The 13,170-nt window shown below is 44.7% G+C and overlaps 1 protein-coding gene across 2 annotated transcripts in view; it reads right to left on the bottom strand.

Moving 5' to 3' along the window:
• Positions 1 to 12,841, bottom strand: part of GAB3 (GRB2 associated binding protein 3) — a 63,845-nt gene extending 51,004 nt beyond the window's left edge. For both annotated transcript variants that reach the window (XM_058032746.1, XM_058032747.1), the window contains exon 1: positions 12,681 to 12,841. In XM_058032746.1, the coding sequence (XP_057888729.1) occupies positions 12,681 to 12,752 (72 nt within the window). In that variant the 5' untranslated portion in view covers positions 12,753 to 12,841. The remainder of the gene's footprint in view (positions 1 to 12,680) is intronic.
• Between the last annotated feature and the right edge of the window lie 329 nt (positions 12,842 to 13,170).

The raw sequence follows: 13,170 nt of genomic DNA, 5'->3' as shown, positions 1-13,170 counted from the left end.
CAAATTTAGTTTATATTGCTCCAGAAACAGTGAAGGGAAAGAGATGCAGCTCACCCCAAGAATATCGGAGATGTTTATCAGCCTAATTATAGTGACTGAATCCATGCATCACCATACATCTCTGTGGGTTTCCTGCAGATTTCATTGGAAATGGAGCTTCTTGGAACAAGTCAGTGGCCATCATTTCATCAATGTTCCACATAAACTGGTTACTGAAGCAGATTTTTGCTGTATCACTAAACATGGATTACTGGCATTTCCCACAGGAATATACTGCTCTGAATTAACAGCCTGGAAAAAAAGAAGCCTCTCACACTGGTGTGCTGAGTGGCACCACAACGTCACTGTGAGGTGTCAATGGCCATTCTAAGCTATTAAGGGTAAAGATGCTTTTTCCTGCATCCAGCCATAAGTGTTTGGGTGATTTGCAAACCGAGCCCTAAGGACTCAAACAGCAAGCAGCAAAACAGATCCGCTGGAGAAAGTCAGTTGCAAATTGTCCAGCTCTTAAACAAAGAGATTTAGAGATTTTTCAAGATTTTCTGAAGTTTTTTCCTAAAACTCCCGAAGAGTTGAAATTGTTGGGGAAGGTGCAAGCCACATAGGATGCACATGAAATATTTCAATATCTCTGGCCACTAGATTTCACTGCTGGAAGAATAGGAATTGTAGGAAATAACCCCAAAACATTCCAGCAAGGCTGTTCTGTGGCCCAAAGCACGAGGTTTTCCTCCTCCAGCTCAGCCAGAGAGCTGCTGCCTGAGGCAGGAGCAGTCAGTAATGTCACTTTGGTGTCACTTTGGTGTCACTGTGACTGCAAGGACCTGCACTGCTGGAGGTGGGCTCTGCTCCCTTTGGAGAGGGAAGACAAAGCCTGGTGGAGGAAATGGCTGTAATGCAGAACAGCAAATGAAATACAGTGTGCAAGGCAGGAAAGCACCCTGATGGGGATGCAGGGCACAGCTGGGGTAAGGAATGTGGCACTGATGGTACCTGTACAGACACAGGGCAGGGCTCTGTGCCTCACCACCACTCTCCTGTTATCATCAGATGTTCAGGAAGAAGTTCTTCACTCAGAGGGTGGTGAGGCACTGGAACAGAGAGCTCAGAGAGCTGTGGCTGCCTCTCCTCTGGAAGTGTTCAAGGCCAGGTTGGATGGGGCCCTGAGCAAGCTGATCTAGTGGGTGGCATCCTGGCAGGGGGCTGGGATGATCTTTAAGGTAGGTCCCTTCCAACCCAAGGCACTCTGTGATTCTGTGTTCTCACACACACTGTGGTGCATAGCAACTCGTCTGCTGGGCCATCTGCTGAGCTGCCTGCACTCAAATTAGGACTGCAACTCCTCCTTCCTATGTGCAGCCTTTCCAATCTTACACCCTCCTCACTGCAAACCTTCTTCTCCTGATCCATTACATCATCCATGCTCATCAGCTGGACTGGCTGCAAGGACAGGAGGTGTCTGGCAGCTTTTGCATTGTCTCTCACCCTCAGATCAACCCCCTGAGCTGGGGAGAAGCATTACAGGCACCTGCCTGCACTCTGTGTGCTGCCCCATCAAACAGGGTCATCAGTTCACAGATGGGCAGGAATCCCCAGCCAGCAGTCAGCATCTGCTTTTGCATTCTGTATTTCTGGGTCCTCAGCTGGGGATGGTGGCATGGTCTGCTGCTGGCCATGAATCATGCAAATCTTATGCCAGGCAAAGCAAAAATGGCTGCACCATGCATAGATTTAATCTCTCAAATAGAAAGTGAGATTTTTTTTTTTCAGTGAGTTCACTCTTTTTAAGAAGTTACCAATTTCTCTGCAACTCTGCTTTTATTTCTCACCACATCTCTATCTGGCTGAAATATCTTTTTGTGGAAAATGGTGTGAGTGAGAATGTTACACAAAATGAACTGAAACTGTGCATTTGAGCATATTCATATCCATTCACTGCCTCCTGTTTCCCATCACCAGCTGGTAAATGCTGCAGTTCCCATAGCACACACCATCTCTCCCAGTGTCACTGCAGCTACCAGGAGCTCTGATAATAATGGCAGATCTTGGGGTATCCACTGGGCTGCAAAATCCTCCTGCCTGCTTTTCTTTTCCCACTCCCTTGCTGCTGAGGACCATGGCTCTGTGCTTGATCTGCATTCAGCCAATTCACAGAAAAGCTAAAGAGAAAAACCTTGAGCTCAACCTGACATTCCAGCTCAGTGTTTAAAGGTGATGAGACATCACCAGCCACAAGGTACTGTTGTTGCTAGTAAGGAATACGTAGGAAAACAGTTCCAATCATTTAAATGCTCCCCATAAATACAGTCATAATGGGTCAGAATTTGAGACTACATTTTCTAGCTTCTGTTTTCTCTCTAAGCTCCTGTTTTGCTAAAGAACATGAGGTACCATTTCTATTTCAAGGGGTTTTTTTCTGATGAGTCTAAGTACTTTGCACATGAAACCTTTTCAGAGAGGACAAAGAGGTGTTCCAAGCAGATTCATGCAAACTCATAAAGGCAAATGAAATCCAGCCCTCCAGTCTGACTCTGCACCTGCCTGATTTCAGCAGTTATTAAAGCCAGTATTTACTTGGCCTTTCTGTTTTTCATGGGTGCACTTGACTCTGGAAGGGAGAAGTTTCCTGCTAGATGGTACAGACTCAGTTGGGCTACAGCACCACATTTCCTTGCTGCTGTTCTGTGCAGGCTCATGTGCCTCTTCTTGTTATCCCAGCAAGGAGCCACGAAGATTGTGCACCATGAACTAAACCTGGAGTGACTCTGCACAACCATGTTTCCACTCCAAACTGACTCTGACTGCAACAACCCGAGCTGGAAGTCAGAAGTGACCAGCTGCCCTACAACAAACTGACCTTAGGCTTTATGTCCATTAATGGTATAAGGTTTTACATCTGAATGCTTTCCTCTGCTCCTTATCTTTTATTCACATGCATAGATGACACATAAAATACTTGCTTTCTTTAAAACACTCCAGTCTCTGAACTAAAACCTCTAACAATATGCTCATACAGAGATCCCAGCTCCACTTCCAGATCCAGTGAACCCCAGAACCAAGTCAAACAGAAACCTGTCTGTGGGTGCACAGTGAGTTCTGAGCATATCAGAACTGGAGCCAGCACTGCTGATGTGCTCACAGAGCTGAGGCTGCTGAGCTACAGCCTCATCATTCCTCGGTCCTGTCACTGGGGAGCATCTCCAGGAGTGCCCTCTCCATCCTGTGCTCTGGGGAGGACTGCACAGCTGCAGCTTCACTCAAGCTCCCTTCACTCTTCACCTCCCAAACTTGTGCTGCTGTTCTCTAATGGCAGCTTGCACTGGAGCATCTCTGAGCCACGACAAGGTAAGTGCCACAGGGAGGGGATTTGTACTGACTGAGAGCAGCAATGCAGATAAATATGCTGAATCTTCATCCAGCTAACTACAGCTTGTCTGAGAGCTGCCCATGTCTGCCAGCTCCTGCCTTGGCACAATTTCATCCAGTTTAACAAAGAGCACAGGCAAACACCCCTGCTGCCCACCTGGACTGCTCCAATGGGTAACTGCTTTAATCTACCAACCAGAAAAACAACTTTTCTTACAAGTTTTAGAAAATAATTTCAAGGACCTGGAAATATCATGAAAGGCAAATAGTTTCCTTAGGAGGACAGCGTAACAGAACTGCAGAGGGCATAATTCATCCTTCACTCCACTTAGCAATGCTGCTGTTGCTGGTTAAAACTGGGCAGTTTACTGAGCATCTGCAACACAGCCCTGGAAAGGACAGGCTGTAGGTTGCTCTTCTCCCAGCTGCAGGCTTCTGTGGAGAAAATGCCTGGTAAAATCTTATTCACTCCAAAGAAAGATAAATCATAGTAATTGCACATTAGGGTTTGAGATAAATGCAGTCTCTGGCAAGGGTGGAGGATTTGACAGAGTCCAAATGAAGGTCTGAACTCCACAGGGGACAAGAAAGCTCCTAACACCCTCTCAGAGTGAGGCTGAATACTGGTTGTGGTAGAAAACAGCCAATTGCAGCAGCAAGCTTGTGATGAAAGTAAACAAACAACCCTGATGGATCCTAAACTCTCGTTTTCTGACAGGGAAAGTCAGACACACCCCAAGGTCTACAGAGCTCAGGGACAGCAGGGGCACACAGAGAAAGCAGAGCAGGATGAAATGCAGTGCCCCATTCACTAAATCAGCCCCTGGGGCTGGAACTGAGCTCCTGGTGCCCAGGGAGAGCAGAGACACACAGGGGCAGCAGAGCAGGATGGAATGCCCCTGGTTCTTGTGCAGGTTCACAAGCCAGGCTCACAGAGAGGTGCAGGCACCTGGGGCTGCTCACAGAGAGCCCGAGCACATTTTGTGTATCTGGCTTTGGGAACCGGCCAGACTACCCCAGAAAGGACAATGGACTCCCATTTCCTGGGGTTTTTTCCCCTCAAAGCTTGCTCCCTCTGACAGGTTTTCCCTTCTGTGTGCACCTTTGCAGAGTGAATTTTCAGCAGTCCCTGGGTCCTTTGATACCTCCAAGTTCCTGCCCAATTCACAGCAGTGTGAGGTGCCACTGTTATACTGCACGAATTTGATCTTGCAAAGAACAAAGCCAAAAGATTTCCAACTCCCAAGGTGTCATTTTTTATACTCTGACATGCTCAGAAATTCTGCTGTAATTTCCTTCTGAGTAGTCTAGGGTTAATGAGACTGAAGAGAATCATAGGAAGGAAATAAATAATTATATATTCTCTCCTTTTTTTCAACATGTCCCAAATGTCACCTTTGACCTGGCTTTCTATTTCTGGCGTGGACTAAACTCCCTCTATTTATTTAGCAGCCTACACACCATTACAGTAACATAGCAACAGTACTTTCAGTTGTGAATTTGAAGAAAAAGCAAAGCAAAAAAAAGAACATATGAACATATTAAAACTGTTAAAGCATTACAGTCTAGTAACACTTCAATAAATGCATTTTTTTTACTTTAAATACCAGAGTTATTAAGCTTCCAATCTACAAACCCAAAGGAAAAGGATGCACAGGGGAACCAAAGCAGTGTCACCACCACAAAGCCTGTTCTTCCTATGCCAATCTAATTGTCCTCTAACCTTTCTCTTTGTCTTAATGATGTTCCAGCTTGACTATTTATTGGACTCAGAGCAGACGAAAGCAGGAGTTTGGGGAGGATTCTGAAATAATGATGGGGTTTAGCTGGTGGTTTTCCATCACTTTTCAAAAACAGTTCACCATTATTTTATAATCCATAGCTCAAGGCTGGTGTGACACTCAGTTATCTGTCAAAAAGGAATATTTGAAAAAGTATAAAGTGTAACAGTAACAGGAATGATGGGAGTACCAGTCCCATTTTCAGCTTCAAACCTTTTTACAGTGGGAGCAAAGCACTTGAAAATGCCAAAAAACTCAATTCCCTGAGCTACTTGAGTGCTTCGTATTTTTAAACCTAAAGCCTCAGTGAGAATGCAATTATTTTCTTAGGATGGGTTCAAAATGTTGAACTTATTAAAAATAAAACTTCTTAAGCTTGCAAAGCTTCCACTATAAATATTAGTAAACAACCCAGATGATGTAGCTGGAACAGCAGCGAACACTTGGCGAGGGAGCATTATCACTTCTCCTGAAACTGTTTCCTCACTGCTACTGTAAACTCAGCTGCCATCTCTTGGGATGTTTCCTCTCCTCCCTCAGTGATCTGATCAGCTCAGTCACCTCCGAGTGCTGGGGGCTTTTCTGTGGGACAGCAACAGCCCCTGGAAGTGCAGCTTTCCTTTGCTACTCGGCTACTTTTTACTTTCCTTTACTTTTGGTGCATTTGGGAAGGCACCCAAAGCTGCTTTCCCAGCGCTCCCAAACCCAGGAAGAACTTTGGTAAAGCTCATGGCTTTACTGCTCTGTTTGTAAATTCTGCAAGCAAAACACAGCTCATGCTTCCTCTGAACTATTGGCTTCTCCTTGGCACGACCAGTTCATGTCAGCTTGAAAAAAATGGCTCCACAACTGTAAAATCCTTGAACTTCTGCAAACAGTTTGCAATCTGGTATGTGAAAACAGGCTGCTCACAAACTGTGTGCTCTGCTGACATTACAGCAGTAGCAGAGTTAGAAAGGGTCCCCTCATGGCCATTATTCTGTCCAACAGAAATATGAATACATAACCCACGGTCTCAAGACTTGGGAGTCACAGGATGAATATTTATCACTAACAGGCCTCACAGAAAGCATTGTCCTTTAAAAAAAGCGTTGTCAAAAATGAGCCAAAAACTTTCACATGACAATCTAAGTTCAGTTTAAATTAACACTCTCATTTAAGTAATTTCAAATTCATACTAATAACAACACTTTACTGCCCTTCTGTGAAATGCTCTAAGAAAAGGGATCCTGGATAGCTGAAATGTGCTGTTCAGGGCTTTTGTGGAAAGCTACAATGCAGTTTTGACTGCAGGGGTCAGGTGGGGTTTTTGGCATCAGGAGGGAAGGGAATAACAAAATCTCCAAGAACAGTTGTCTCATTCTAACAATTACAAAGCTATGAATGAATTAGCCTCAGAAAGGGAGTGTTTTTCTGGCACAAAGACTAGGCATCAGTTTTGGTCTGTTTTGAACAAATACCAAGCTGCAGCAGATTCTAGAATTGAGTTTTGCATGGCTATGTGTTTGTTTGTTTATTTTCCTGATGCAACACAAACTGAAGCAAGTCAAGGATATTATTGTAAAGCAGAAAAAAAAAGTTAAAGTATTGCATTTTATTTAACAATTAAATGAGAGAGAAGAAAATGTATTATTTTATCTGGCTGATTGTAATGTTTTGACATGCAAATTTTATTTCAAGACCAGCATTTTTTCCTTGTCTTATCACATTGCTAATTCATTTCCAAATCAAATGAAAAGGACAGAAAAGCAAATAAAATTACTGTTTTTCCAACAAGTAACATTTTAGGAATAAACTTGTCCCTTTCCCTAAAAACCTATCAAATTTTCGTAACAAATATTCGTAGCATTTTAATGCATCATTGGTAGAAGTAATGTGTTTATCCATATTTCCATAGGTGACATGCTACAACAAAGACTTCACCAAAGTATGACTTGTAATGCATTTTCCTCTGAGCCATGTTTGACTGCATCACTCATTTAATCACCACTGGAGTTAACACTTCCTTCTCTATTTCAAACTAGTATGTTTTTTTAAGGCACTATTTTTGAATGCAAAGACCTGATAACTTGAGGGTTTCTGTTTTGAATAGAAACCAATAGCTGGACATTCCTGTGCACTGAAAACATGTAGTCAAAGATTAAACTGGGGCTTCAGGACTATTATGGCTCCACCCAAATAAATAGTTCAAGGGAAATTATTCTGATACACAGGTTGCCAAGAACAGCAGTGTTTTTTAGAAATTATTTCTTTCTTAGAAGTCAACCTATCTCATTAAGCATTGCACTTAAACTATCAAAACATCGTTAAAAGGGAAGAAAACGGTGTAAAATAAACATCACATTTAACCTACCAAAACAAGGTCTGATTTGCACATAGCTAATTACAAATGTTTAATTCCAGTGATGGAAACTCCTCCCTAACATAAATATTCTGCTGTTGTTTTACCAGTGAGATCAATTTGTGCAGGATTTCACAGAGAAGGGAAGGTATAGACTGCCACACAGGAGCTTCTCAAATTCAGTTATTTTTTAATATGCAAACCAGTTAGAATACACACTGGATTTTAAAATGAAGTAATAACAGGAAAAAATATAGGCACAAAGCTTACAACTGGAACGAGCTGAAAGGCTCTGACAACTTTCTGCACCCACGTGACTCCAACTTCCACCCAGCCTGTGAACCGCGGTTACAAAACCCGCGCAAATTGGTCAGAGCAACTCAGGGAGCTCAGGATATTTATTCAGGAAAGTATGAAAGGCGGTGAGAATTCTCTCTTCAAAAGGGACAGGACTCAAGAGGTGAGGCTTTGTAAGGAGCATCTGGGAATTAAAAGACTTAAGGATAAAAATTAAATTTGGGTTTCTTCTTGAGAATATTTTTCAGAAACTTCCCCCAAACCCCAAAGCAGCAGAAGTACTTGACCTCACAAAGCACTTGGGGATTTCTTTCAGGGGAGGGTGGCAGTGTCCTGTGGTGACAGCAGCCCAGTGCTGGATCAGAGAGCAGATGCTCTCCATCCCACCCGCCCTTCGCTCTGCTCTGCGACTCCTGTTCCCATTACAAGAGCAAACTCTTCCATAATTCTACTTTACTTTTTCTTCTTAGTAACTTCCTGTTTGTTCTCCTGATAAATACCAGAACTTCAGCTAAAAATGGAGAAGTTGGCTAGATTCTCTTATCTCCTGGAGCCCCAGCCCTGGTGTGCTGCGGTTGGGCCCTGGCAGATCCCCCAACGGTCAGAGGCGCTGGGCTGGGCTCTGCTCTGTCCTTCTGCTGCCCCACACACACACACAGAGCAGCAAACAGCTCTGCCCCACCAGCTTCTGCCACAGGGTACAATCATTTACACCTCTATTTGTCTTCTCAGACCAGACACTCCAGGAAGAAGCGTGGTAGGAAGTGCAAGGCTACATTTTCCAGCATGGGCTCCATTTGGGACTCTTGTTCTAGAGATGCTGACAAGGAATTTTGATTTTCAACAATGTTTGAAGAAATCAGTCACTCAAGTAAAGTGGGAAACTTGCCCTTTTTTGAGCAAGTGGTCTTCCCTCATCAACTTGTATAGTGCTGAAGATTAAAAATAGCTCTTCAGCTGGGGTACAGCTGCACAGCATTAACTCAAATGGAGCTGCAGTGACTCACAACAAGCAAACATCTGGATATGGCCCTTTACTACTGCAAACCACACAACACCAACAGCAAGTAAACACTGGCAGGGCATTCAGAGGAGCTACTGCTGCTGTTCCACACTGTCAGTGTGACAAACAATGGGACAGCGATTTGAGGAGAGACTGCAATTAGTTGTGTGTTAAAATTCCCATCTCCTTCTTCTTGTCAGCACCTGAGCAAAGTGTCTTCTCAATAGCACTGCTCTCTTATTTCATTAGACATTCTCTGGCCCTTCTTCTATGTTGTTTTTCCTTTCATTGTGACTTTTTGCACTGGCTGTGACAAGTCCTTTGTTTCCAAGGCCATGAAACCATTCCTTCCTTCCACCTCCTCCAATAAATAAACAACAAATAATAACAGTCAGTGATCAGATAAATTTCCACATGAAAACTGTCAAGGAGCCAGCTATTCAATGCTGACAATACAGAACTGGGATGGATGTACTCAGCACCAATGTAAGGAGCTGTGAAACCCAACAAATTTGAAGCAGATTCCCCCATTACACCTAATTTCCTGCAGAGGCTGGTATTCACTGATCCACTAACATCAACAGCAAAAATCTTCAGTGGCTTTTCCTCCTGTGGGGCTGAACGTCAAACTACGACTGATACTTAACATTTTTGGTCTAGAGCAGGATGGACTTCACCTCCATCACCACCACTTCTTAGTTTTTGTCAGCAGCTCCTTCCTCTGTCTCCTGCCCCATAGCCAGCTTCCCCCAGCTGCTCCCTGGCACCCCTCAGGCCCACGCAGACCTGGTGGGTGAGAAAAGCTGGAACCAGGTGGGGAAATGAAAGCAGCACAGCCTTTGGGTCACACTCAGAGGACAAAGGACTGCAACACACACCAAATACTTTCCTGGGAGACTCCTTGCACAACAGCCTCGATAGACAGGCTGACGTGGTGGTTTCATGGTTCAAGTATCAGATTGAGAGAAAAGCATTGCCCATGCCATTAAATCACTATTAGAGAATTTGCCTGATGTAGCTCACTATTAGAGTGTCTGCCTGATGTAGCAAGGCTCCCTGTGCTTCCTAACGAATTCTTTGTGTTTAGCATTAAGCTCTCTGTTTTTACAGAAACTCACACTAGGGTAATTAATCTCATGTTCGTTTCCTGCACATGCAAGAGAGCAGCCTTTGTTAGGGAATGATAAGACACTTCTAAGAATAGTGTTACTAAGAGCATCGGCTTTGTAAGACATTGCAGGAAAAATATAGACTCTTAACACCTGCTTTTCACTTTCAAAGTTTTGAAAATAATGTTCTGCTTACCCAGAGGCAAATTCTGACTTGTTTATGCGTAGAAAACCTAATTGCTTTCACCAGACAACAACAAATATAAATGAAGGTATAGTTTGGTCTTTAGGCTCCAGTCTTGGAAAGAATAATTTGTTTAATTTTATAAACACTGCAGATATTCCCAGTGGCTTCAGCGGGAACTATTGCAGTTCCCAGTTCCCCCAACCTGAATTCATTCCTTTTTCTGATCTTTTAACCACATATTCCACTGAAATTAAATGGATTTTCTTAGTGATAGATGTAAAGGATGAAGGATTAAGAATTTATCTGTGTGTAAAACACTGCACCCTCAGGTCAGCCCTTACAAAGGCCGGATGCTGGCCTCAGGAAGGTGTGAGCTGGGAGGCAGCCCGGTGAGAGCAGACGAGCTGGGCAGCGTGCGGAGGCGCCGGAGCCGCGGCCGGGCTGGGCCCGGAGCTCCCTGCGAGCCTCGCTCGGAGCGCACCACGGGCGGCGCTGGGCGCGGGGGTTTGTGCGCGCTGCCAGCCCAGGGCCAGAGCCAACGCCGCTCTCCTGCGAGCGGCTGACACTTGACACCCCGTGAAGTCGGTTTAAACAGGCATTGTTTTAAAGCTCCGTTGTTTTTAAGCAGCCACCGTGGCTCAGCCCGAGCTATCTGCTGCCCCAGTGCAAGATGCACGAGCTGCCATGATGGTGAAACTCTACAAAAATAGGGGAGAATTGGTTTACAGCAGGTGAGAGATAATTTCCATTTGGTTTGTAGCATCCACTGTGTAACCAGTCATGTGAGAAAGGATATTAAGCTTTGCTGTACTTGCACCAGATTTCTTTCTGCTTTATTGTGGACAAAGGACTACCTTATCCTCCTAACCAGAAAACAAAGCTTAATCTGCAGAGATCTGGCTAATCTAATGGTGTTTGGAGAATAATATAGACCACATTTCCCCTGGTTTTGTAGTGCAAAATCTGAGCAGAGCAGACTGCAAGTAGCCCTGTGAGCTGATCAGAGCCCCTGTTGTGACTATTATCTTCACTGTATAATGGGGGCTTTCAAATCCCAGCTTTATCACATTCTGTTTTCTCTACTTTGCCCTTTTATGAATATTGAGTCATCAAAAATAGCTTCACTGACAGAGTTACTAATGATACCAGCTGGGTGAATCAGTGGCTCTTACACTGTGCCTGCCATACAGTGCTATTAGTACACTCGTTACAAAATATAGCAAAAATGAGATGCCCATAATTTATTTGCAGCTCCCATGAGACACATCACCGTGGTTATTTTAGAATTGGAAAATGCTAACTGAACAAAGCAAATATTCAGCCACTTCAATGCAATACTGTGGCCTACAGGAAGAAACTCTGGCTAAGAATAAGTTAAAAATAATCCCAACATCAGTAATTATCCTTTCTGCTAGTTTTTAGCCAAAGAAAAAACACACTACCAAATGATATCCACCATATTCTTCCACTGTGAAGACAGTTCTGCCTCACATTACCGGGAAAAGCTAAGATCAGCACTCCAGAGAAAATGCTGATAAACAGAAGTGAATACGACAAATGATGTAAGCTGTGCCCAGGGCTGGAGCGCCAGAGCCACGGCCAGGGGCATCCTTCGAGTACGGAGCAGAGCTCCGGGGGAAGTCAGGTTACAAGGGCATGACTCAAACGGGTATTACCGGCTCCAGAAGTGTCACAGCAGACCATAACAACATGCCTGATGAAGAACCATCACAGATGAGCATGCAAAATGGCCCATGAGGGGCTTATATTGTTAATGCTGTCCCAAGAAAATTTTAAAGGGTCATTTATTTCTACCCGGAGTGCTTTCCTCGCACCCCTGCAATGAGACAGTTTCCTATGTTTGCAACACACATCCTTTTTTTTTTTTTTTTTTTTCCCCAGACAAACAGGCAAGCAGATAGAGAATGAAACAAGGGGCCCATAGTGCAGTTGCAGATCTCCATGCAGGGCTCGCTTCTTCTCCCCAGCCCCCTTCACCTTTCAGCTATCAGGAACTTTACAGCACAGCATCTTCCAGCTCCTCTTTATCACAGACCAAAAAGCTTTCTGAAGCTTTCTGCTAACAGCTGCATCTGACATTGGTAAATAAAACTATTGCCTTTAGCATTGCCTTTAGCAAGTGTCATAGAGATTATGACATCTTAACAAAACCAAGCCTCAGAATGTCAATTACTAGAATTTTGGCTGTTGGGGTTTGGGGTTTTTTTTCCCCTTTCCTTTTAGGATGTTCTTGTCCGTCCCTGGAAAAGTGACATCTGCAATTCTATTACAACAATTCTGTTAGTTACGGCAACGTTAACTGAAACCGAAATGTGGTTTTTAACCTAAAATATGTTGCATAACAGCTGAAGTGCTGTAATCTTACTAGCCGGGAAAGGTTAATTCCAGAGGGCACAAGAATGTCGGTGGAAACTAAAATACTCCATCAGCGCATGGACTTGGAATTCTTTTTGTTTTGGTCCAAGGCGAAGCCGAAACGGGCGAGAGATTTCAAAGGAAGAGTCAGACAGCGAGCACATGCCGAAATCCCTTTAGCGAGAAAAAAAAAAAAAATCAGCAAAGCCTCTGCACTTACGTATCTCTTGAGTTTCTTCTCGGGGGGTGATTTGATGAGCCAGCCAGTGCAAACCACGTCCCCCGAGCTCATCTTCCCCCCGGGCGCGGAGCGGCGGAGCGGGAGCCAGGGTGCGGGCTGCCAGTGCGTGTGTGCTTGTTATGGGCGGCTGTGTGTCCGTCCGTCCGTCCGCCCGTCCGTCCGTGCGTCTGTGTGCTGGGATGCGAGTGCGTGTGTGTGTGCTGGGATATGAGTGTGTGTTTGCTGGGATACGAGTGTGTGTGTTTGCTGGGATACGAGTGTGTGTGTGTGTTTGCTGGGATGTGTGTTGTGTGTGTGTGTGCGGACGCGTGTGCCCGGCGGTGCCCGTGTGCGTGCCGTGTCCGCCCGAGTGTGCGCCGCTGTGTGCGGGCGTGTGTCCGTCCGTCCGTGCGGCTCTGTGTGTGTGTGTGTGTGTGTATTGTTCCCAGCCAGTTCGCACCGCAGCAATCAGCTTCCTTCAGCTGCGCTC

The sequence above is a fragment of the Melospiza georgiana genome, chromosome 12, assembly GCF_028018845.1.
Source record: "Melospiza georgiana isolate bMelGeo1 chromosome 12, bMelGeo1.pri, whole genome shotgun sequence".
NCBI lineage: Eukaryota > Metazoa > Chordata > Aves > Passeriformes > Passerellidae > Melospiza > Melospiza georgiana.
The sequence above is the reverse complement of the archived record's forward strand: the minus strand, read 5'-3'. Positions and strand labels throughout refer to the sequence as shown.